Here is a 24876-nt window from a genome sequence, read left to right on the forward strand (position 1 = left end):
GAGCCGATCCATCATCCGCAATGTAAAAGGCCCCGTGCGCGAGGGCGACGTGCTCACCCTTTTGGAGTCAGAGCGAGAAGCCCGGAGGTTGCGCTGAGCTTGGCTGCTCGCTGGTGGGTACAAAGAGGACACCCCTTTGATAGACCTTTGGTTGGTGGTAGGGAGGCTTTGTTAAGCCCAGGGTGAGAGGGTTTGGGAGGCAGAGTCTACAGAGACTGACAAGAGGGAGGCGGGAGTTTGCCAATTGCTGCAGGGCCTCTCAACATCTCATGTTTGGGTCTGTTTACAGGGTCTTGGATGTTGGGTTCGACCACTTGGCCGATGGGAATGGTCTGTCACAATCTGCTCCTTTTGTTTTTTTGCCCGCCACACGGAATTGAGATGCTCCTTTAAATAAAGCGTTTGTGTTTCAAGTTAACTCGGGTTCTTGTCTGGGTTATGCGACTAGGGTTTCTCTAGGTTTCTTGAGTGGCTCCCAGGCGGTCACCGATCCTCCGCACTCTGGAAATCCTGGCCGTACGGTCTTGCCAAACGAAGCTTTTCCTTTTTGAGGCGGGGGGATGGTGTTTGTATATTGGACCCTCTACCCCAAACAAAACACAAGCGTAGTAGGAATGTTTTATTAGCAAAGAAGTTTCAGAGAGTGGGTGAACCAGGGCTATATCACTTGGTCCCCACCTCACCTTGGTGGGGCCAGGGTGAGCCCCTTCCTGCCACAGTCACCCCAACTGAAATTGCCTTTCTCTTCGGCCAGTGTTAGCCTCTGAGCAGAGGACCCTGGACCCTTCTGTGCGCCAAAGGCTGAGGTGATTGAGGAGGAGATCTCCCCACAGCTAGGTGTAGTGAGCCAGAGGAGGCAGCTCACTGAACCTGGGGGTTCTCTCCATTGTCACTGCATTCTCCTTCACCAGGTGTGGCTCTCTGGGAGCCAGGGGGTGACTCGCTCTGGAGAGAGGGGAAAAGAGGGGGGCCTGCTGCAATCTCCTTAAGGCAGGAAACGTGGGATTCAGCCCCAGCCTCACTTAGTGGAGGTTCTTTTACCGTGGAGCCAGGCTGCCTGGTTTGTATCCTACCTCTGCCCCTTCTGACCTGGAAGAGGCGCTTGACCTTCGTCCCACATCCTTTCCAGTGGAGTGAGTACAGGTGTTGCTCAGTTTACAGTGGGTTACATCCCGGTGAGTACATCATAGGTTGAAAGTATTGCAAGTTGAAATGTGTTTAATACACCTAATCGACCAAACATCACAGCCTAGCGTGGTCCATTTAAAGCTTGTTCAGAACGCCTTAGCCTGTAGTTGGGGAAACTCGTCTAACACAAAGCCTGTTTTAATAAAGTATTGAATGTGTTGTGTAATTTATTGAATACTCTGCTGAAATGTGGTTTTTGCTAAGTACACATCGCTTTCATGCTATCATGAAGTCATAGAATTGTAAGTGGTGCCAGGCGCAATGGCTCACGCCTGTTGTAATCCCAGCTACTTGGGAGGCTGAGGCAGGAGAATTTCTTGAACCTGGGAGGTGGAGGTTGCCGTGAGCCGAGATCGTGCCATTGCACTCCTGCCTGGGCAACAAAGCAATTCTTAAAAGAAAACAAAAATGAGCTGGGCATGGTGGCGCATGCCTGTAATCCCAGCTACTTGGGAGGCTGAGGCACGAGAATCACTTGAACCTGGGAGGTGGAGGTTGCAGTGAACTGAGATTGTGCCACTGCACTCCAGCCTGGGTGACAGAGCGAGACTCTTGTCTCCAAATGAAAAAAAAAAAAAATTAGCTGGGCATGGTGGCATGTGCCTGTAGTCCTAGCTACTTGAGAGGCTGAGGCAGAAAAATCGCTTGAACCCCAGAGGTGGAGGTTGCACTGAGCTGCAGTCGCCCCACTGCACTCTAGCCTCGGTGACAGAGGAAGACTCCATCTCAAAAAGAACTAAATAAAAAATTGTAAGTGGAGCCATGGTAAATTGGGGTCAACCTGTACAGGATGAGTAGGCTGATTAGATGACTTGGATTATGAAAGAGCTGAAACATCCTGGCACTTGCCATCAGAGTATAGTGGTGTTGGGGCCTAATGTGTTCTGCAAACTCACCCAGTCTCCAGTTGTGAAGCTCTGGACCCCCTTCCCCACCCTGCCTGATGCCAGAGGGCTCCTTTTTCCTTTGATAAGAGCCTCCCTGGCAGTAGGTAACAGGAGCCCAGGGGCACGCATGAAAGGTCTTAGCTAGGTCTCTGTGACTTTAGGTTACTTCCCGCCTTGAGGCCTCAGTCTCATGACCTGGGTAGTGTCAACCTCACTGGGGTTTTGCTGCTTTCACATCGAATCTCGGTCCCTGCCAGGCGCTCTGGTTTCACACCGGTAATCCCAGCACTTGAGGATGCTGAGGCAGAAGGATCCCTTGAGCTCAGGAGTTTGAGGCTGCAGTGAGCTCTGATCATGCCACTACACCCCAACCCGGGTTACAGAGTGAGACCCTGTCTCCCAAAAAAGAAAAGCCACATAGGAGAACCCAGACACTGTTCTGCACCCCTGGTGCCACCTTTGGGGAGCAGAAAGAAAGGTTCGGGGCATATTTACTATCCTCTGCAAACTGAATTTGCAGCTGCGAAGGTTTGTTTCTTCCAGAGCTGTGCTCACCTGGATGTCGGGCTGGCCCGAGCTCAGGTGGGCGTGTAGCAGGGCGGCCACCTCATCCTGCTCAGCCTCCAGGGCGATGGCCAGGGCACTGGTGCCCTCCTGTAGAACGTTAGGGACAGTCAGATCCCTGAGCCAAGCCATAGGCACCCCCCAAGATGCCAGCCCCGTTGTGGGGTCTTACATTGTCCAGAATGGCAGGGTCGCAGCCTGGCTGGGCGAGCAGCAGCCGCACGGTGTCCAGGCGCCCATACTCACTGGCGCACATCAGCGCTGTGGCCCCATCCGCATCCTGCGCATTCACATCAGCCCCACACGCCAGCAGGGCTGCCACCATGTCCTGTCGGCCATGGCTGATGGCCAGCATGAGGGCTGTCTGCCCCGTCTGGGGAGTGGGGAGGAAGAGGGAACAGGCTGGGGTAGGCTCAGGGAACGGAGGTCACAGACAGGTTGACTCCCAAAGTGGAAGTGACTCCTGGCTGAGAGCCACAGTGGGGGCGCCCACGCACCTGACTGGCCTTGGCATTGACATCGCCCATGCAGAAGAGTCTCTGGACCACAGCCATGTCCTCCTCTTCCCGCCTCACAGAGGTGAGTGCAGCCAGCATGAGGGCCGAGTAGCCGGCTCGGTTCTGGCGGTTGACCTCGCAGGCCCCTGGGAGAGAAAAGGGGGCCATCCACGGAGATGCCAACACTGTGGCCTGACTTGATCCACTCACCTCCCTGCAAGCCTCAGGCACAGCACCTGCATACGGGGTGGTCTCCTCAACGTTCTCCCCACAATAGCCATGTGGTTCCTCCCTCACTAGGGTGTTGCTCAAATATCATCTGCTCAGTGAAGGACCTTCCTATTTCATCTTTTTTTTTTTTTTTTTTTTTGAGACATAGTCTCGCTGTGTCACCCAGGCTGGAATGCAGTGGTGCGATCTCGGCTCGCTGCAATCTCCGCCTCCCAAGTAGCTGGAACTACAGCATGTGCCACCACGCCCAGCTAATTTTTGTATTCTTTAGTAGAGACAGGGTTTCACCATGTTGGCCAGGCTGGTCTCGAACTCCTGACCTCAAGTGATCCACCCACTGTGGCCTCCCAAAGTGCTGGAATTACAGGCATGAGCCACTGGCCCAGACCTCCCTATTTCAAATCAGGCAGGGACTTGGTTTTGTTTGCTGCTGTATCCTTCAGTACTTAGAACAATACCTGGCACATAGTAGATGCTCAGTTAAACATTTGTTGACTGACTAATAAAACGATATGTTTATTTTCATGGCCACCACCCACCAAGCTACCATCGTTGCTCCCCTAAAGAACAGTGCCAGCCTCCACCCTTCTCTCTGAATCCACTCCAGGTTCCACACAGCAGCCAGGAGCAACTATTTATTTATTTAGAGATGGAGTCTCATTCTGTTGCCCAGGCTGGAGTGCAGTGGCACGATCTCAGCTCACTGCAACCTCTGCCTCCCAGGTTTAAGTGATTCATCTGCCTTGGCCACCTGAGTAGCTGGGATTACAGGCATGCACCACCATGCCCAGCTAATTTTTGTATTTCTAGTAGAGAGAGGGTTTCACCATGTTGGTCAGGCTAGTCTCGAACTCCTGACCTCGTGATTCGCTTGCCTCAGCTTCCCAAAGTGCTGGGATTACAGGCGTGAGCCACCGCGCCTGGCCAGGAGCAACAATTCAAAATGAATTTGGTTGCTGGGGCACTGGCTCACGCCTGTAATCCCAGCACTTTGAGAGGCCAAGGTGGTGGATCACTTGAGGTCAGGAGTTCGAGACCAGCCTGGCCAACATGGTGAACCCCGTCTCTACTAAAAACACAAAAAATAGCCAGGAATGGTGGTGGGCACCTGTAATCCCAGCTACTCAGGAGGCTGAGGCAGGATAATCACTTGAACCTGGGAGCTGCAGTGAGCCAAGATCACGCCACTGCACTCCAGCCTGGGTGACACAGTGAGACCCTGTCTCAAAAACAAACAAACAAACAAAAAACACCTGCCAACATCTTGATTTCAGACTTCTGGCCACCTGTTGTAAAAAAAAAAAAAAAAAAAAAAAAAAGCCAGGTGCGGTGGCTCACGCCTGTAATCCCAGCACTTTGGGAGGCTGAGGCAGGCAGATCACGAGGTCAGGAGATCGAGATCATCCTGGCTAATTTGGTGAAACCCCATCTCTACTAAAAATACAAAAAAGTAGCTGGGCTTGGTGGTGGGCGCCTGTAGTCCCAGCTACTTGGGAGGCTGAGGCAGGAGAATGGCGTGAACCCAGGGGCGGAGCTTGCAGTGAGCCGAGATTGTGCCACTGCACTCCAGCCTGGGTGACACAGCGAGACTCTGTCTCTCAAAAAAAAAAAAAGAAAAGAAAAGAAAAACCTGCCAACACCTTGACTTCAGACTTCTGGCCACCTGTTGTTTGAAGCAGCTCACAGTGATACTTTGATGGCAGCCCTAGGAAGCAAAACAGCCTGGTCAACACTGCCTATCCTGAATGAAACACAAATGTGAACTCAGTTTCCTCTGGGATGAGTTCTGTTACCATCCTGGCCCCTGTTCCTCACAGTGCCTGTTTGGATGACATTTCCTGGAGTGGCTGTTTTAATCCCTGTCTCCTGCCATTCTGAAGGCTCTGAGGATTGAGGTAGTTTAAGGAAATGAATGAGGAGCTTGGGGAAAGGAGTGGGATCGGGGTCATGAGATGGATAACCTAGTGAGGAAGGAGAGCTGAGATGAGGGACTGAGGAGTAAAGGGTTAAGTCAAATGACAGCAAAAATGGAGGCCAGGCATGGTGGCTCACGCCTGTACACCCAAATGCTTAGGGAGGCCAAGGCAGGAGGATCACTTGAGGCCAGGAGTCTGAGGCCAGCCTGAGCAACATAGGAAGACCCCCCCCATCTCTTAAAAAATTTGGCCGGAAGCAGTGGCTCACGTGTGTAATCCCAGCACTTTGGGAGGCCAAGGCAGGCAGATCACGAGGTCAAGAGATCAAGACCATCCTGGCCAACATGATGAAACACCATCTCTACTAAAAATACAAAAAATTAGCCGGGCGTGGTGGTGTGTGCCTGTAATCCCAGCTACTTGAGAGGCTGAGGCAGGAGAATTGCTTGAACATGGGAGACAGAGGTTGCAGTGAGCCGATATCACGCCACTGCACTCCAGCCTGGTGACAGAGCGAGACTCCGTCCCCCCCCCAAAAAAATTAGCTGAGTGTGGTTCGTGCCTGTGGTCCCAAATACTCAGGAGGCTGAGGTGGAATGATCGCTTGAGCCTGGGAGGTTGAGGCTGCATCATGCCACTGCACCCCAGCCTGGAACAAAGCTGTCTGTAAAAAGGGGTTGGGGGGACGTTCCCTGTTTGGGTGGCATGCTGTGTGGGTGTCCATGCCTTCCACTAAGACACTGTGTAAGGCATCAGGTGGTCAGGGAGGAGCACACAGAAGTAACCAGAGTGTGGTCCCTGCAGGCTAGCCAAGGGACCCACCCATCTTCCTGCTCCCTTTCCCTTTTCTCTTGCAGCTACCCTTGACCTTGCTTAACTAAAGAATCACCCTGGCCAGGCACAGTGGCTTACGCCTATAATTCCAGAACATTGGAGGCCGAGGCAGGAGGATCACTTGAGCTCTGGAGTTCGAGAACAGCCTGGACAACAGAGTGAGACCTCATCTCTATTAAAAACACAAAAATTAGCCGGGTGTGGTGGAGAACGCCTGTAGTCCCCGCTACTTGGGAGACTGAGGAGGGAGGATCACTTGGGCCCAGGAGTTGGAGATCAGCCTGAGCAACATGGCGAAACCCCATGCCGACAAAAAAATTTAAAAAGAATCACCCTCTTTGTTGACTTCATCCCCTGGTTGTCTTCTGCTACGACCCTTACTACCATTTGAAATTATTTCATGTTTTTACTTGATAATCATCTCTCTCCACTCTTCGCTCACCACCCCCACCACACACACACACACTCAAAACTACACATCCCTGAAAGTTCTGTGGGAGCACGCATTTATTCAACACACACTTGACGGTTTGCTGTGGGTTTGTCAGGCAGGCAGGTAGGGTCGGGTGAGAGAGGGGTATGGAGAAGAGGCTGAAAGAGGATGACAGAGGCAAAGAGACAAGGGGTGGGGGCTGTGAAACAGAGAGGGAGCAGTGGGTAACTGTCCCCGTAAGGTCCAAGGATTACTGGAATTGGGGAATGGGAGCCTGTGAGCCGAGAAGCTGGGAGGTGAGGGTTGGGAAGTGGGGAGCTGAGAAGTGAGATTCTGTAAGGGGCACAACTATTAGTGACATCAAGGTCTGGGGCTGACGTTATACCTGTAAAGCTGATGTGAGGCAGAGTCAAGGTCAAGGAAAGAGAGCAGCCAGGAGGCTGCAAGGATCATGGGGGAGGATGTTGAAATTGACAAGTGGGCCGGGCGCGGTGGCTCACGCCTGTAGTCCCAGCACTTTGGGAGGCTGAGGCGGGCGGATCATGAGGTCAGGAGATCAAGACCATCCTGGCTAACACCGTGAAACCCTGTCTCTACTAAAAATACAAAAAAAATTAGCCAGGCGTAGTGGCGGGCACCTGTAGTCCCAGCTACTCGGGAGGCTGAGGCAGGAGAATGGTGTGAACCTGGGAGGCAGAGCTTGCAGTGAGCCGAGATCGCGCCATTGCACTCCAGCCTGGGTGACAGAGCAAGACTCCATCTCAAAAAAAAAAAAAGAAAGAAATTGACAAGTGCCAGCTGGGTGAGGTTGCGATTGCTCACTCCTGTAATCCCAGTACTTTGGGAGGCTGAGGCGGGCAGATCACCCGAGGTCAGGAGTTAAAGACCAGCCTGGCCAACATGGTGAAACCCTGTCTCTACTGAAAATACAAAAATTAGCCGGTCACGATGGCGCTTGTCAGTAATCCCAGCTACTCGGGAGGCTGAGGCAGGACAATCACTCAAACCCGGGAGGCGGAGGTTGCAGTGAGCTGAGATCTGAGATCGCGCCACTGCACTCCAGCCAGGCAACAGAGCGAGACTCGGCCTCAAAAAAAAAAAAAGAGTAACTGTAGAATGCTCTGGAAATGCAATCTTGAGATAAGGAGGAACTGACTGGAACAGCCTAGGCTCTTTTCCTGTCCCCATCTAGAAACAGGTTGTCCTTTAATGCGTTAGCCCAGTGATTCCTGTTCCCCAGGGTATAAAACCTAGAGTGGGCCGCTTTCCAGGGTCCCTCACCTGCAGTGCAAGTGGGGCACCTGCAGACCAGATTCCACCCACCTTGGGCAGCCTTCCTGAGCCTTGGGGGATTGCCTCACTGTCAATCTTAGGCTTCTGCTGTCCCTTGCTGCCTATCTGTAAATAAGGAACCTGCTTCGTGTAACTTATGTGAATGAGTATTCTACCTTACCAGACTCGGGCAGGTAGGAAAAGCACATTCCTAGGTGCAATGGGCTGAAGGGGTAAGCAGTGCACAGTGGACCTGCTTTCCAGCAAGGATAAGGCTGGAGGGAGAGAGGGAGAACTGGCCAGGAGCTAAAGTTCAAGAAAGGAGGAGCTACTTGAGGTAAGAGGTAGAAGCCGGAGAGGCAGAGTGGGGAGGGGCCTAGTCAGTGACAAGATGCTGCAAGGTAGGGTTTGAGAAGGAAGAGGGGGAAAGGTCTGGAAGTGGAGAGCAAGAGCAAAGTGCACACCCACGTACCTCCAGACCCTGGATTCCAGGGGATGAAAGAGGAAACAGCCCCTGAATGCAGGGGCGTTAGTGTATATGACAGCAAGCAAGTATAGGCAGAGGGGAGATGAGTGAGAACCAGGGGAGGGTCTGGAGAGGTGGAGCCAGATGGGAATTAGAGGTTGGGCACACTGGCTTACGCCTATAATACCAGCACTTTAGGAGGCCTAGGCAGGTGGATCACTTGAGGTCAGGAGTTCAAGACCAGCCTGGCCAACATGGTGAAACCCATCTCTACTAAAAATGTAAAAATTGTCCAGGCTCGGTGGCTCACACCTGTAATCCCAGCACTTTGGGAGGCTGAGGCAGGCGGATTACCTGAGGTCGGGAGTTCGAGACCAACCTAACCAACATGGAGAAACCCTGTCTGTACTAAAAATACAAAATTAGCTGGGTGTGGTGGTGCATGCCTATAATCCCAGATACTTGGGAGGCTGAGGCAGGAGTATCACTTGAATCTGGGAGGCGGAGGTTGCAGCGAGCCGAGATTGTGCCATTGCACTGTAGCCTGGGCAAAAAGAGCGAAACTCCATCTCAAAAAAAAAAAAAAAAAAAAAAAAAAAATACAAAAATTAGCTGGGTGTGGTATGCGCACCTGTAATCCCAACTACTCAGGAGGCTGAGACACAAGAATCACTTGAACCCGGGAGGTGGAGGTTGCAGTGAGCTGATATTGCACCACTGCAGTCCAGCCTCGGTGACAGAGCAGACTCTGTTCAAAAAAACAAACAAGGCCTGGCAAAGTGGCTAACGCTTGTAATCCCAGCACTTTGGGAGGCCGAGGCAGGGAGATCAGTTGAGGTCAGGAGTTTGAGCCTGGCCAACATGTTGAAACCCCATCTTTACTAAAAGTACAAAAATTAGCTGGGCATGGTGGCAGACACCTGTAGTCCCAGCTACTCGGGAGGCTGAGGCAGGAGAATCGCTCCAACCCTGGAGGCATAGGTTGCAGTGAGCAGAGAGATCATGCCACTGCACTCCAGCCTGGGTGACAGAGCGAGACTCCATATCAAAACAACAACAAAAAAAAAAAGAAAAAAAAAAGGGGGGGATTCAAATGCAGGAGATAAAGGGGCCAAGGAGCCTGGGGCCTCTTGCGGTGACCAATAACGCCTACTTCCCTGCCGCAGCCCCAGCCCCCTTTAAGGCATGAGATGCCCGAGAAATTCACTTAGATTCATTCACTGTCTCCTGTCTCCTACAATGTACCAGCTTCCAGAGCAGCTGTATCCTTTCCTAGGTCATAAAGACCTGCAGGGATGGGAGGGATCTGGGTGTTTAGGGGGTCGGGGGCAGGCAGTGGGACCCACCTCAGCCTGCAGTTAGTACCAGAGGTGCCCAAAGGCTGACTCAAAGGTTTCTGAACCTGCAGGAGGGTACCTGGAGGGAGGGGGCTCCTGGTGGACAGCGATTTGTTTACCACCCAGCAGACCCTTTGTGCCCAGTTTATCAGGGACAGCAGCTGGAGGTGGGTGGGGCACAGTGCCCCATCCCAGGAAAGAGTCAGAGCCCTGCCTGGTGAGTACCTCCCCTCCAGGCTGGACATTGGGGCTCAGGAACTCGGTGAGTGCTTCAGCTGGAGATTCAGGGACAGAGCACATGGTGGCCATTTACTGATCTCGTACTACCTGTATCATCATAGCTACCCAGGGAGGGAGGCATTGCCAACCCCATTTCACAAGCAAGATTAAATAATGCCCCTAAACTGAGGTTTACCTAAGCCCAGAACTGTGTATTCCCTCCAGCTGCAAAGTGGGAGGAGCCTCAGGGCAGAACTAGGGGTATAGTGGGGCCAAAAGTCCTCTTTTTTTTTTTTTTGAGATGGAGTCTTGCTTTGTGGCCCAGGCTGGAGTACAGTGGTGCTCACTCTTGGCTTACTGCAACCTCTGCCTCCTGGGTTCAGGTGATCCTCGCACCTCAGCCTCCCGAATAGCTGGGATTACAGGTTCCCACCACCAGGCCCAGCTAGTTTCTGTTTTTTTATTTTGTTTTTGTTTTTGAGACTGAGCCTCACTCTGTTGCCCAGGCTGGAGTGCAGTAGCACGATCTCAGCTCACTACAACCTCTGCCTCCCAGGTTCAAGCGATTCTCGTGCCTCAGCCTCCTGAGTAGCTGGAATTACAGGCATGTGCCACCACACCTGGCTAATTTTTGTATTTTTAGTAGAGATGGGATTTTGCCATGTTGGCCAGGCTGGTCTCGAACTCCTGACCTCAAGTGGTCCGCCCACCTCGGCCTCCCAAAGTGCTGGGGTTAAAGGCATGAGCCACCACACCTGGCTCAGAGGGCAGAAGGCCTTTGGGAACCCAGACACGAAGAGGTTTAAAACCCAAGGAAGTTGGCTGGGTGCAGTGGCTCACACCTGTAATCCCAGCACTTTGGGAGGCTGGGGCAGGCAGATCACGAGGTCAGGAGATCAAGACCATCCTGGCCAACATGGTGAAATCCCGTCTCCACTAAAAATACAAAAATTAGCTGGGCATGGTGGCGCACATCTGTAGTCCCAGCTACTCGGGAGGCTGAGGCAGGAGAATCACTTGAACCTGGGAGGCGGAGGTTGCAGTGAGCCGAGATCGCGCCACTGCACTCCAGCCTGGTGACAGTGTGAAACTCCGTCTCAAAAATAAAATAAAATAAAATAAGATAAAATAAAATATAAAATAAAATAATAAAATAAAATAAAGTAAAGTAAAATAAAATAAAATAAAATAACTCAAGGAGGAGTGGTGCCCTGTGCTGGACAGCCATTCTCTGCTTTCCTCTCCAGAGTCTTTGAGCCTAGGTCAGCCCCTGCCCTCTCCCCCCACCCATTTCCTGGTGTCCCACCCACCCTCCCTCGGCTCTGACCCGTATCCAGGAGCAGGCTTGCGATGGCCAGGTTCCCGTGGGACACACTGTAGTGCAGGGCCGTGTTCCCGTTGCCATCTGCCAGGTTCACCACGTGCGCCAGCAGTTCGGGTCCCAGGCGCCTCACCCCTTCCAGCATCCTGGCCACGGGCTCCGCCTGAGAGCGCCGCTGGCTGGACACTCGAAACCACTCCTGGGCCACGAGGCGCACTGCGCTCTGCAAGGGATAGGGGCCAAGGTAACATCGACGATGGTCCACCGCGGACCATCGTGGTGGGGGAGCTGGGGAGGGGCGGGACTGGGAAGAGACCCATTTGGCTTTTCCAGGCAGGGAAGGAAGGTCACTCCTCCTCCAGGTGGGGAGCCATGCGGACCCAGATGGATGGCCGGGGCCACACCCCTGTCGGAGGGCAAACACGGGGTAAGGGGGTCCTTTCCTTCTAGGGAAGAATTTGCGGGAGAACATGGAACGGTGAAAGGCAATGAGCGCTTGCCCTTGGGGAGTCCGGGAGTGGGGCTGGGGCCGGGCCTCTTTGGGGAAACCAATGAAAGATCGGCGCTGTCCTGGGAAGGAGATCCCTTTGGAGAGCCCGGGGTCAGGCGAGGTGCTTGGCGGGAAGGGATGGAACCCGGTGCGCTCCCCTAAGTGGGCGTCAGAGGTCCTTGGAGGCTCCCACGCCACTCCCTGGTGCTGCGCTTCCGGGGCACTCACGCCGTCGCGGGCTACTCCGCGGGGCCGGCTCAGCTGCCGCTGCAGCGCTACGCACGCCTCCCTCAGACGCGGGCTCAGCTGGCACCTGCAGAGGCCAGAAGAGGCTCAGGATGGATCGGGGGCAGCGCCGACCAGGAGGAGGGCAGCCGCCTCCTCTCCAAACAACTAGCGAGCGCCGCTCACCTCCCCTGTGCCACCGGCTGAGGCTCTGCCTCCGCCTCGGGCTCAGGGTCCCGGATGTCCCCGCTGCTGGGAGGGCCAGGGGTGCCCGAGTCGGGTCCCCCGCAGCTGTCATCCCCGGAGCCCGAGGAGCTACCCGGGGGCTCGGCGCCACCGTTCTCGCTGTCGCCATCGCTGTCGCTGGCGTCCTCGCTGGAGGAGCTCTCGTACCTGGGGGCAGGGTGGGAGGCGTCTGCTAAACCTCCCCGTGGGCTCGTTCTGGAGTCCTGCGATGTGGGTGTGGCCGTTCCCATTTAACAGACGAGGAAACTGAGGATTGCCCAGACCACGCTGCCAGCAGAGGGGCAGAGCTGGGGTTCCAACCCTAGTCTATGTCCTGGCAGAAGCTGCCACGGGAGGGGAAAGGCGCTCACTCTCCGTTGAGGACCCCAACAAACTGCAGGCTCTTGGGTCCGGAGCTGGGTTGGGCACCAGGTGTGCCGTCTCTCTTCTTCATGATGGATTTGAGGATGCCTGGCGGGGATGAGATGAGGGCACTGAGTTCGAGTCCGGCGCCGAGTAAGCCAGGGCCCAGCGACGGCGTCGGGACTCACCAGCGGGCGCCACGGCCCTGTCTCCGTCCATGGATCCGGCCGAGCTCTCCTGAGTCAAGGAGGGCGCCTCCGCTGGGGGCTCGGTCTGCGCGGCCTTTTCGGCACAGCTCCACGAGGTCTGGGTGGTGGCCTCACGTGGCTGGGCCCGGGTCCCCGCCGCTGCCTCCTGCGCAGCCTCGCGGGCTTCCTCCAGCTCCCGCAGCCGGCCCCGCAGAAGCTCACTCACCCCGCGCTGGTGCTCCAGGCTGGCGCGCAGCAGCTCCAGCTCGCGCTCAGCGGCCGCAGGCAGCCCCAGCAGCGCCTCGGTCACCCACACGTCCGCCTCAACCGTCTCGGGGGCAGCCTCCACGCCGGCCTCCCGGGTCTCCGGCACGGCCTGGGCACCAGCTTCTCGGGTCTTGGGCACGGCCTCGGCGGCCACCTCCCGGGTCTGGGGCGTCCCATCGAGACTCCCGACCTCCCCGTCAAGGACCTGGAGCGCGCCCTCACTGCGCCCTGCAGCCAGGCCGTCTGGGCCATCAGCCTGGGGGCTGGCCCTGGCACGGCCGCCGCGCTCGGAGGTGGCCAGGCGCTCGGTGAGCCGCCGCAGCTGGGCGAGCTTGTCCGGGCGCGTCTCAGCCTCCCCGTCCGGCTCGGGCTGCGCGCGCCCGGCCAGCAGCCGCGCCTTCTCGGCGCGCAGCGCGCGCACCTGCTCCTGCAGCTCGGGCAGCGTTCGCGCCTGGTCCTCGAGCTCGCGCAGGCGCCGCAGCGCCGCGGCCATCTGCTCGCGCACCAGCTGCAGTTGGGCAGGGCCGGGCGAGGCAGGGGCAAGGTTAGGGGCGGGGCTGCTGCGGCCGGACCCGCGTGGGCTGCGCGGGACCCCGCGGCCGGGGCTGGGCGCGCGCTCGTGTGTCTGCGCCAGCTCCAGCCGCCGGCTGGTCTCCCGGAGCGTGTGCTCGACGCGCGGGTTGCGCACGGGCGCACGCGGCGACACCGGCGGCATCAGGAGCCCCCGTGGCGCGCCCTGGGAGAGTACGCCCGTTGCTCCACCGTCGTCACTGGCCAGGGACTCGCTGGATGTCCAGGCGCCTGGGCTACGTGCGCCCGCGAGGCCGGGCCGGGGCGCGCGGGGACGGCGCGCGGTCGGGGGTCCCGGGGCGCGGCGGGCAGCGGGGCCATGCTCCAGCTCCTCTATGTACTTGAGGAAGTCCAGGTCCAGGTGGAAGCCGTAGGGCGTCTCCACCGAGTAGGGCGAGCTCGGACTGCGTGCGCCCCCGGCGGCGGGGACCGGGCACAGGCGGGGGCCGCCCAGGTCTGGAGGCACGGCGGGAGCACGGGGACGGTGCATCAGAACGGGGAAATTCGGGAGATACTAAACAAACCGAGCGTGTCTCCCACCCATGCCCACGCTTCACACCTATCTGTACCCAAGTATTCACTCAATCGCGTGTTTAATGAGCACCTACTCTGTGCTAAGCACGTTTCTAGGCCCTGGGGACACAGCAGTGAGCAAGACAAACATCCCTGTCCTCCTGTAGAAAGCAGATAAGCATCCTTCCAAATGATGCCTACGACAATGATAATAATAACAGGGAATAAACGGAGGAGGCGCGATTTAGCGTTTGGTTGCCAGGGAAGCTTTCCTGTGTAGGGGACTTTCCTGTGGAGTAGAGCCCTGGCCTGGCGTGGTGGTTCGCGCCTGTAGTTGCAGCATTTTGGGAGGCCGGCACAGGCGGATCACCTGAGGTCAGGAGTTCCAGACCAGCCTGGCCTACATGGTGAAACCCAGTCTCTGCTAAAAATACGAAAATTAGCTGGGCAGTAGTGGCGCGCGCCTGTAATCCCAGCTACTCCGGAAGCTGAGGCAGGAGAATCACTTGATCCTGGTAGGCGGAGTTTGCAGTGAGCCGAGATCGCACCACTGCACTCCAGCCTGGGCGACAGAAGAGACCCTCTCAAAAAAAAAAAAAAAAAAAAAAAGTAGCCCTGGCCGGGCGCAGTGGCTCATGCTTGTAATCTCAACACTTTGGGAGGCCGAGGCGGGTGGATCACTAGAGCTTAGGAGTTCGAGACAAACCTGGGCAACAAAGTGAGACCCCATCTCCAAAATATATATATATATACACACACATAGCTGTGCATAGTGGTGAGCGCCTGTAGTCTCAGCTACTCGGGAGGCTGAGGTGGGAGGATCACTTGAGCCGGGGAGGCAGAGGTTGCAGTGAGCCGAGATTGCACCACTGCACTTGAGACTGGGTGACAGAGTGAGACCCTGTCTCAAAAAAAAAAAAAAGGTTGGAGAGGGGAAGCCCTGCACGATGAGGAGGAAGCAGCTGGGAAAAGGTTTCTAGAAGAAAACAGCCCATGGAAATACCCTGGGGTAGGAGGCAGGAGGGTCAGCTGGAGTCACAGCGAGGTGGAGACCAGGGTGTCCCGAGCAGAGTAAAGAAGGCAGGGGGAAGAGGAATGGAGGCACAGGGTCCACACTTTCCTGGTTTCAGGGCTACCTGGGGTGGCGGGGGGGGTATAGTCCACTTGTGATTAGTGCCATAGGTGGGGTTTTTTTTGTTTTGTTTTTTTCTTTTTTTGAGACGGAATCTTGTTCTGTTGCCCAGACTGGAGTGCTGTAGTGCGATCTTGGCTCATTGCAGCCTCTGCCTCCCAGGTTCAAGCAATTCTCCTGCCTCAGCCTCCTGAGTAGCTGGGACTACAAGCACGGGCCACCATGCCTGGCTAATTTTTTTTTTTATTTTTTTGAGACACAGTCTCGCTCTGTCACCCGAGCTGGAGTGCAGTGGCGTGATCTCTGCTCACTGCAAGCTCCGCCTCCTGGGTTCAAGCGATCCTCCTGCCTCAGCCTCCCAAGTAGCTGGGACTACAGGGGCCCGCCACCACCATGCCCGGCTAATTTTTTGTATTTTTAGTAGAGACAGGGTTTCACCGTGTTAGCCAGGATGGTCTTGACCTCCTGACCTCGTGATCTGCCTGCCTCGGCCTCCCAAAGTGCTAGGATTACAGGCGTGAGCCACTGCACCCGGCCGTGCCTGGCTAATTTTTGTATTTTTAGTAGAGACAGTTTCACCATGTTGGCCAGGCTGGTCTCAAACTCCTGATCTCAAGTGATCCGCCCACCGTGGCCTCCCAAAGTGCTGGGATTACAGGCGTGAGCCACTGCACCCGGCCATGATTGATGCCATAGGTGGTTTAAAGCAGGCTCATGACATTGGAGAGGACCCTCTGGCCACTGTAGGGCTGCATCCACACACAAGGGCACCAAGCGTTTCTCTGTGCATGCGCACACACACACATATATCTCTTTTTGCACACTCACCGGGCAGGTTCTGATTCAGGGCAAACTTGGCCATGTTTCCTGCAGCAGCTGTCAGAGGCACCCTGCAAAAGGGGTGAAGGTGGGGCTGGGCGCTGTCCCTCTGGCTGGAGCCTCTGGGGCCTGCCTTTGAGTCTAAGCAAACAGGACCCAAGAGCTCTCCTCCACCCACCCACCTCCCTCCACACTTCCCTCTCCTTCTTCTTCCCTCAAGAGACCTTGAAACTTTTTTTTTTTTTTTGAGACAGAGTCTTGCTCTGTCACCCAGGCTGGAGTGCAATGCCATAGTCTCGGCTCATTGCAGCCTCCCCCTCCTGGGTTCAGGTGAATCTCCTGCCTCAGCCTCCCAAGTGGCTGGGATTACAGGTGCCCACCACCACGCCTGGCTAATTTTTGTATTTTTAGTAGAGATGGGGTTTCACCATGTTGGCCAGGCTGGTCTCGAACTCCTGACCTCAAGCTATCCGCCTGCTTCAGCCTCCCAAAGTACTGGGATTACAGGCATGAGCCACCGTGCCTAGCCCACCTTGAAACTTTGGATGGAATGAATGATCCCCAGGTGTCAGATGTCAGCCTGCTGGGTAGGAGGAAGCAGGAAAGACATCAAGCAAAAAGAAGAAGATGACCAAGAAAACAAGGGTAGCTGGGAGTTGGGGAGGCATTCCAGACCTGCTGGGTTTTCTGATAATCTCTGGGGAAAATTAGAAATGGATGCTCTATGTAGTGGACAATGAGCCTTTAGGAAAGGAAGACCAGAGTTGGAAGCCCTTCACAGGATCATTAAAAACTCATCTGGGCCGGGCGCGGTGGCTCACGCCTGTAATCCCAGCACTTTGGGAGGCCGAGGTGGGCGGATCACGAGGTCAGGAGATCGAGACCATCCTGGCTAACACGGTGAAACCCCATCTCTACTAAAAATATAAAAAAGTAGCCGGGCATGGTGGCGGGCGCCTGTAGTCCCAGCTACTCGGGAGGCTGAGGCAGGAGAATGGCGTGAACCCAGGAGGCGGAGCTTGCAGTGAGCCGAGGTGGCGCCACTGCACTCCAGCCTGGGCGACAGAGCGAGACTCTGTCTCAAAAAAAAAAAAAAAAAAAACTCATCTGGAGCCAGGCACCCTGGCTCACGCCTGTAATCCCAGTACTTTGGGAGGCTGAGGGGGGCGGATCACCTGAAGTCAGGAGTTCAAGACCAGCCTGGCCAACATGGTGAAACCCTGTCTCTACTAAAGATACAAAAGTTAGCCAGGTGTGGTGGCACACACCTGAAGCTACTCAGGAGGCTGAGGCAGGAGAATCACTTGAACCCAGGAGGCGGAGGTTGCAGTGAGCTGAGATCGCGCCATTGCACTCCAGCCTGGCGACAGAGCGAGATTCTGCCTCAAAAAAAAAAAAAAAAAAAAAAAAAATGTAATTGTGCGTCCAAATTTTTACCAAGGTCAGTTGTGAAACTCTTGCAGGAATGATGGGGAATTGCAGGCTGGATGCACCAAAGATCCAAATCAACAAATCAACGGATACTTGTCTCCCTGGAATGTCGCTAGTGGAGTGTCACAGGCTTGATCCTTGGCTTGTAAGAGTTTGTAATGCAAACACAAAACACCTGGGTTGTCAGAGCTGTGACTATTCATGGGGCTGCCTGGGAAAGTGACTGTTTAGATGACACGATGGAGGCTGTAAGAAAGTGAGGAAGATTGGACCACATATAATAATGTGATATTTAACAAGGACAAATATTGAATCCAGAACTTTGGTTCAAAGAGCACAGAGTGAAATCTCAGCACTCTGGGAAGCCAAAGCAGAAGGATCGCTTGATCCTAGGAGTCAAGACCCACCTGGGCAACATAGCGAGACCCTATCTCTGTTTTCTTTTTTGAGACAGAATTTCCCTCTTGTTACCCAGGCTGGGGTGCAGTGGCACAATCTCGGCTCACTGCAACCTCTGCCTCCCGGGTTCAAGTGATTCTCCTGCCTCAGCCTCCTGAGTAGCTGGGATTACAGGCACTGCTACTACACCCGGCTAATTTTTTATATTTTTAGTAGAGATAGGGTTTCATCATGTTGGCCAGGCTGGTCTCGAACTCCTGACCTCAGGTGATCCACCCACCTCGGCCTCCCAAAGTGCTGGGATTACAGGCATGAGCCATGGTGCCTGGCCACTATCTCTTTTTTTGTTTGTTTTTAAATAGCGAAACCACCGAGCACAGTGGCTCACGAGCCATTGCTCTCCAGCCTGGGCAACAAGAGGGAAGCTCTGTCTCTAAATAAATAAATAAATAAATAAATAAATAAATAAAATAGCGAAACCTCATCTCTACAAAAAACACAAAAATTAGCTGGATGTGTTGGCATGCACCTGTAGTCCCAGCTACTCAAGAAGCTGAGGCAGGAGTATCCCTTGAGTCTAGGAGATGCAGGCTGCAGTGAGCTATGATCATGCCACTGCATTCCAACCTGGGTGACAGAGCAAGACCTTGTCTCAAAAAAAAAAAAAAAGAAAAGAAAAGCACAAGAACACGGAGTGGGAAAGATGGGCTTTGGAAAGCCCACATGGAAAACCTTCAGGGAGGGGAAAGTGCCTACGGTGTGCCCTGCCTGATTAAATGTAATCACCATAGCTGGACACAATGGTGCATGCCTGTAGTCCCAGCTACTCAGGAGGCTGAGGCAGGAGAATCGCTTGAACCCGGGAGGCAGAGGTTGCAGTGAGCTGAGATCATGCCATTGCTCTCCAGCCTGGGGGACAGAGCCAGACTCCGTCTCAAAAAAAAAAAAAAAAAAAAAACTATATACATAGCCCCCATGCAACAGTTTGCATACTGCAAAGTAGTGTTATTATTCATATTTTATAGATGGAGAAACTGAGGCACAGAACAATTAACTCAGTTGCCTGTGGGAAACACCCTCAGATTGGGCTCTGCCCATCTGCGGACCCCTTGTGAGCAGGTCCCTGCCACAGCTTCTGACTGCCCCTCACCTGTCCAGTCCTCCACTGACAGGCATCTGCCAAACCCAGTTCATCCTCTCCCTGGGCCACTGCCCATCTGTGCTAACCAAATGGCAACACTCCCAGCCACCCCTTCTGGCTTCTTGAATCCCTGGTGACCGCCTGTGTGCCTGATACTATGAAGCATTGAGCACCCACCAGCTCTCCTGACTCATTACCCTACTCCACCGCTGGGGAAACCCTAACTCCATTTCCCACCTCTGTCTGGCCGAGGTCCCTGACCTCTCCCTTCCCACTCCAAGGCCAGGCAGGGGGCCTCTTCCAGGCCCAAGCAGCTGTTTCCCGTCCCTTCACACCGGCTGCAAGGGGTGGGTCGACAGGCCAGCAGGTCATCGCAGAGGACAGCCAATGCTGTTCATCACTTGTTTTCAGGAAATTGCCAGGGAAGAACTGGGTTGTGGAAAAAGTCCAGATCAAGGGTTGGGGGGTCTGGGTCTGCTTCTCACGCAGCTGGCTGTATGACGCAATGGGGTCAGCATCCTCCTCCTGTGACCTGGTCACACCCAAATCCCAGGCCCTGGGATCTCAGAAGACAGCTGTGGGCCATTCCTAAGACCTAAACTAGCTGAAGCAGTTGGATCCAGAGGCTGGGATAAGAAAGGAATGGATCCCTCCAGAATGTCAAATAATAACAACACTTTTGACATTTACTATGGGTCAGCCTCTACTCTAAGGAATTTATGGATATTTACTTTTTTTTTTTTTTTTTTTTTAGAGGCAAGTTCTCGCTCGCTCTGTCACCCAGGCTGGAGTCAGTGGCTGGATCATAGCTCACTGTGGCCTTGAACCCCTGAGCTCAAGTGATCCTCCCGCCTCAGCCTCCCAAATAGCTGAGACTACAGGAATGGACCTCTACACCTGGCTAATTCAGGCTAATATTTTAAATTTTTTCGTTGTTTGTTTTAGATGGAGTCATGCTCTGTCGCCCAGGCTGGAGTGCAGTGGTGCGATCTCAGCTCACTGCAACCTCTGCCTCCTGGGTTCAAGTGATTCTCCTGCCTCAGCCTCCCAAGTAGCTGGGAATACAGGTGTGCACCACCATGCCTGGCTAATTTTTGTATTTTTAGTAGAGACGGGGTTTCACCATGTTGGCCAGGCTGGTCTCAAACCAGGCATGAGCCATGCCCGGCCTAATTTTATTTTTTGTAGATACAGGTGTCTTGCTATGTTGCCCAGGCTGGCCTCCAACTCCTGGGCTCAGGCAATCTTCCCAGTTCAGCCTCCCAGAGTGCTGGGATTACAGGCGTGAGCTACTTACTGCACCTGACCTTGACTTATTTTTTAAAATCCTAGCTAAATCCACTGAGGTTGGATTTCCTATGATCATTGTCCCTTCCCCTATTGTACAGATGGAGAAACTGAGACACAGAACAGTTTAGTGTCCTGCCCGTGTCCTGTCACAAACAGGCAGAGGCAGGATTTAAACCCAGACAGGTCTTCCAGAGTCCTTACTTTGGCCACTACACTTGAATGCTTTCTTAATTTTTATTTTTATTTTTGAGATGGAGTCTCTGTCACCCAGGCTGGAGTGCAGTGGCAGGATCTCGGCTCACTGCAACCTCTGAGCCCAGGGTTCAAGCGACTCTCCTGCCTCAGCCTCCTGAGTAGCTGGGATTACAGGAACTTGCCACCATACCTGGCTAATTTTTGAATTTTTAGTAGAAACGGGTTTCATCATGTTGGTCAGTCTGGTCTCAAACTCCTGACCTCAAGAGATCAGCCCTACTCCACTTCCCAAAGTGCTGGGATAACAGGCATGGACCACCGAGGTTGGCCTTGAATGCTTTCTAGAAAGAGCCCCTTCCCCTTCCCAGCAGGAGCAGGGAGCCTCAGGGGGCTTGTCCCTCCCAGCCTACACCTGTGTCAGACTCTGCGTGTGTTCCTGATTGGGGGTGGAGGAGCCCACCACCTTTGCGGCTTCAGGGGCTGGGGCCTCACAAAAGTGGAGCGTTGAGCTGCCTTCCCTCTCCTCCGCTCCCTGCCCTGGCTGTCACAGCTAGATCCAGAGTCTGTGCCTGAGACCCCCTCATTAGGCCGTCAGAGCCGACGCCATACGCCCCCTCTCCCGCCCCAGGGACTATTTTGGGACGCAGAGCTGTGATCACCAAACCGGAGTGGTGGGGGCCACGGCAGGCCAGTGAGGATCCTAGTCCTGGGGATAGGGCGCCTTCCAGGAGGCCCTGAGTACTGGCAGCCCCTGATGTTTGCTGGGACTCTCAGACTCTTGAGGTGGGTGGGTGGGGGACTGGTGGCGGCAGGAAGGTGGGTGTTAAAGTCATCATCACCCGTCCACCCCCAGGTCGTCCTAGCGGCACAGAGACAGAGCAGTTTCCTACAGGAAGCGCCGCCGGGCGGTCCCATCCGCTACCCATTGTCTGCGGGTCCGGGGGCCGTGCGTCCCTCCCCAAAACACCATTTCCGTGTCACGCTCCCACACCCAGCCCAGCGCGAGGGGCTGGCTGGGGTCCCCAAGCCGTCCCGGGAAAGGGTCCCAGAGCCGGTTATGGCATTAGGGAGCGAACGAGCCCCGCAGTGAGCTCCCGAAGGGCGAGAGGGGGGGAGGGCCAAGCCTCCAGAGCCCCCCACTCTGCTCGCTACCCACCTGGGACTCCCAATGTGGGAGGGGTCCCGGCCAGAGGACACGGCGCCCGCCCCGTCGCAGCGGGCAGAGCCCTCAGTGGGGCTGGAAACGCAGCGCAGCGCCGGGTCCCGGTGCGTCCCCGAATCCACCCACCCAGGGATCCCCCATCCGTGTCCCCGCAAGCTGGCAATTTACCTGAAGCCGCAGCCCCAGCCGCGCCCGCACCCGAGCCCGCCCCCTCGAAGTCCGGGGACTGATTATCAAGGCCTTCGCCCTAACTGACGGCCACGCAAGCCAACCAGCACCCGAGGCTCTCTAAGCCGTCCAATGGGACGGTGGGGTGGGACAAGCAGGCGGGGCCTGGAATGTAGGGGTGGTGACTGGGGGCGGGCCCTGGAGTGACGGTCGCCGAGCGCTGGCTGGCGGCATTTCTGCACCAGTAGAGGTCAAGTCTCTGACCAGCGCCGGGCCAAGGAGCTTGGATTTGATCCACAGGCACGAGGGAGCCATGGGAGAACTATGAGTAGAAGAGTAACCCGGTGACATTTCTATAATTGGCACTTATTTTGAAGTGCCTGGGTGAAGTACCAGGTCCCGGATCTTCCCCACCGCAGGGCCTCTGCACATGCTGTTCCACCTACCTGAAATGCTTTTCCTTGCACCTGTACACGTAGGTACTTTTTGAGGCTCCCCTACTGTTTTTTGTTTTGTTTTGTTTTTGTTTTTTGAGACGGAGTCCCAGGCTGGAGTGCAGTGACACTCACTGCAACCTCCGCCTCCTGGGTTCAAGCAATTCTCCTGCCTCAGCCTCCCGAGTAGCTGGGATTACAGACACACACCACCACGTCCAGCTAATTTTTGCATTTTTAGTAGAGATGGGGTTTCACCATGTTGGCGGGGCTGGTCTGGAACTCCTGACCTCAAGTGATCTGCCCGCCTCAGCCTCCCAAAGTGTTGGGATTACAGGCGTGAGCCACCGCACCTGGCCTTCCCTACTTTCTGAGGTTCAGCTTTTGTGTTGCTGCCCCCTAAATGCCTGACATAGCCCCTCCCCAGTTAGTATTTTTCTCATCACTCTATTGTATTAACCTAATAGCTACTTTTATTATCTGAAAAAAAAAAAACCAGACTCTGTTATTGCCAGGCGCAGTGACTCACGCCTGTAATCCCAGTATTTAGGGAGGCATAGATGGGAGGATAGCTTGAGCCAGGAGTTGAGACTAGCCTGGGCAACATAGCAAGACCTAGTTCTCAAAACAAAACAAAACAACAAAACAAAAAGACAAAAACAAAACACTCAGTTATTTATTTGGTTTATTTTTTAATTTAATTTAATTTTTTTTGAGACAGAGTCTCGCTCTGTCCCAGGCTAGAGTGCAGTGGTTCGATCTTGGCTCACTGCAACCTCTGCCTCCCGGGATTCAAGCAATTCTCCTGCCTCAGCCTTCTAAGTAGCTGGGATTACAGGCGCACACCATCACGCCCAGCTAATTTTTGTATTTTTAGTAGAGACAGGGTTTCACCATGTTGCCCAGGCTGGTCTCGAACTCCTGACCTCAGGTGATCCTCCCGCCTCAGCCTCCCAAAGTGCTGGGATTACAGGCGTGAGCCACCATGCCTGGCTGGTTATTTATTGGTTTACCTGCTTGCCATCTCACTAAAGTGTCGGCACCAAGGCCAAGTGGGGTGGCTCATGCCTGTAATCCTAGCACCTCCTGAGGCTGAGGTGGGAGGATCATTTGAGCCCAGGAGTTCAAGACCAGCGTGGGCAACAGAGTGAGACTCTGTCTCTCCAAAAAAAAAAAAATACAAAAAATTAATCGGACATGGTGGCGCACGCCTGTAATCTCAGCTCCTTGGGTGGCTGAGGCAGGAGAATCACGAACCTGGGAGGCAGAGGTTCCATTTGTGCCACTGCACTCCAGCCTGGGCGACAGAGTGAGACTCCATCTCTAAATTAAGTGTCAGCAGCATGGGAACAGGAAATTGGTTTTGATAACTGCTTTATCCAGTGACCCTAGCACACAGTAGATGCTTAATAAATGTTTGCTGAAATAATTATTATTTTTTCTTTTTTTGAGTCAGGGTCTTATTCTGTTGCCCAGGGCTAGAGTGCTGTGGCACAATATCTCAGCTCACTACAAACTCCACCTCCTAGGTTAAAGTGATCCTCCTGCCTCAGCCTCCCAAGTAGCTGGGATTACAAGTGTGTGCCACCACGCCCAGCTGATTTTTTTTTTTATTTTTAGTAGAGACGGGCTTTTACTACTTTGCCAGGCTGGTCTTCCACTCCTTGGCTCAAGCAATCCACCTGCCTTGGCCTCACAAAGTGCTGGGATCACAGGCGTAAGCCACAGCACCTGGCCAGAATATAGTAATATTTTTAAATGTATTTTAACATCTGATACTTTTTTTAAAAAAAACAAAATTCCTAGGCTATTTTAATTGGTTGATTCTTTCAGTTAAAACTGTGGAATTCTGTCGAGAAATTTCCCCACAGAAACTCCATTGGGATTTTCTTCTTTGCTCCTTTGAGACAGAGTTTACTCTGTTGCCGATGCTGGAGTTCTGTGGCAAGACCTATGGCTCACTGCAGCCTTGAACTCTCAGGCTCAAGCAATCCTCCCACCCCAGCCTCCTGAGTAGCTGGGACTACAGGCATGTGCTACCACATCCAGCAGGTTTTTATTTTTGTAGGGACAGGGTCTGTCTATGTTGCCCAGGCTGGTCGCAAATTCCTGGGTTCAAGTGATTCTCCTGCCTCAGCCTCCCTAAATAGTGGCATAACAGGCATGAGCTGCTGCACTTGGCCTCCATTGGAATGTTTAAAAATATATATATATATTTGAGACGGAGTCTTCCTCTGTCGCCCAGGCTGGAGTACAGTGGTGTGATCTCCACTCACTGCAAGATCCGCCTCCCGGGTTCACGCCATTCTCCTGCCTCAGCCTCCCCAATAGCTGGGTCTATAGGCACCCACCACCACGCCTGACTAAGTTTTTGTATTTTTAGTAGAGATGGGGTTTCACCGTGTTAGCCAGGATGGTCTCGATCTCCTGACCTTGTGATCTGCCTGCCTCAGCCTCCCAAAGTGATGGGATTACAGGCGTGAGCCACCTCACCCAGCCCTAAAATATTTTTATTGTGGCTGGGCGTGGTGGCTCACGCCTGTAATCCCAGCACTTTGGGAGGCCAAGGCAGGCGGATCACCTGACATCAGGAGTTCGAGACCAGCCTGACCAACATGGAGAAACTCCGTCTCTACTAAAAATACAAAATTATCCCAGCGTAGTGGTGCGTGCCTGTAATCACAGCTACTCGGGAGGCT

The 24876-nt window shown here is 54.3% G+C and overlaps 1 protein-coding gene across 4 annotated transcripts; it reads right to left on the minus strand.

The window, feature by feature from the left end:
• Nucleotides 1-6: 6 nt before the first annotated feature.
• On the minus strand, nucleotides 7-21781 carry KANK3 (KN motif and ankyrin repeat domains 3). Of its 4 annotated transcripts, none has more exons than XM_024237001.3 (11): nucleotides 21744-21781; nucleotides 15967-16028; nucleotides 12657-13949; nucleotides 12477-12576; nucleotides 12067-12273; nucleotides 11884-11968; nucleotides 11172-11388; nucleotides 3137-3282; nucleotides 2812-3012; nucleotides 2631-2729; nucleotides 7-945 (listed from the first exon to the last, which is right to left on the minus strand). In XM_024237001.3, exons 2-11 carry the CDS (start codon nucleotides 15998-16000, stop codon nucleotides 862-864), a joined length of 2466 nt encoding a protein of 821 aa, XP_024092769.2. In that variant the 5' UTR covers nucleotides 16001-16028; nucleotides 21744-21781; the 3' UTR covers nucleotides 7-861. The 4 variants fall into 4 exon arrangements, with proteins under 4 accessions (XP_024092769.2, XP_063575963.1, XP_054395518.2 ...); XM_063719893.1 differs by lacking the exon at nucleotides 21744-21781 and adding an exon at nucleotides 17395-17718; XM_054539543.2 differs by having other exon boundaries at nucleotides 11172-11968; nucleotides 21744-21779.
• Nucleotides 21782-24876: the final 3095 nt, after the last annotated feature.

This window comes from Pongo abelii, chromosome 20 (genome assembly GCF_028885655.2).
Source record: "Pongo abelii isolate AG06213 chromosome 20, NHGRI_mPonAbe1-v2.0_pri, whole genome shotgun sequence".
In the NCBI taxonomy this organism is placed as follows: domain Eukaryota; kingdom Metazoa; phylum Chordata; class Mammalia; order Primates; family Hominidae; genus Pongo; species Pongo abelii.

Coding starts and splice junctions, on each gene's coding strand:
- KANK3 (XM_054539543.2), bottom strand. CDS start 16,000: ATGGCCAAGTTTGCCCTGAATCAGAACCTGCCCG. Junction 12,577..12,656: donor CAGGGCCGTGGCGCCCGCTG/GTGAGTCCCGAC, acceptor CATCCCCGCCAG/GCATCCTCAAATCCATCATG. Junction 3,013..3,136: donor TCAATGCCAAGGCCAGTCAG/GTGCGTGGGCGC, acceptor CCCACTCCCCAG/ACGGGGCAGACAGCCCTCAT.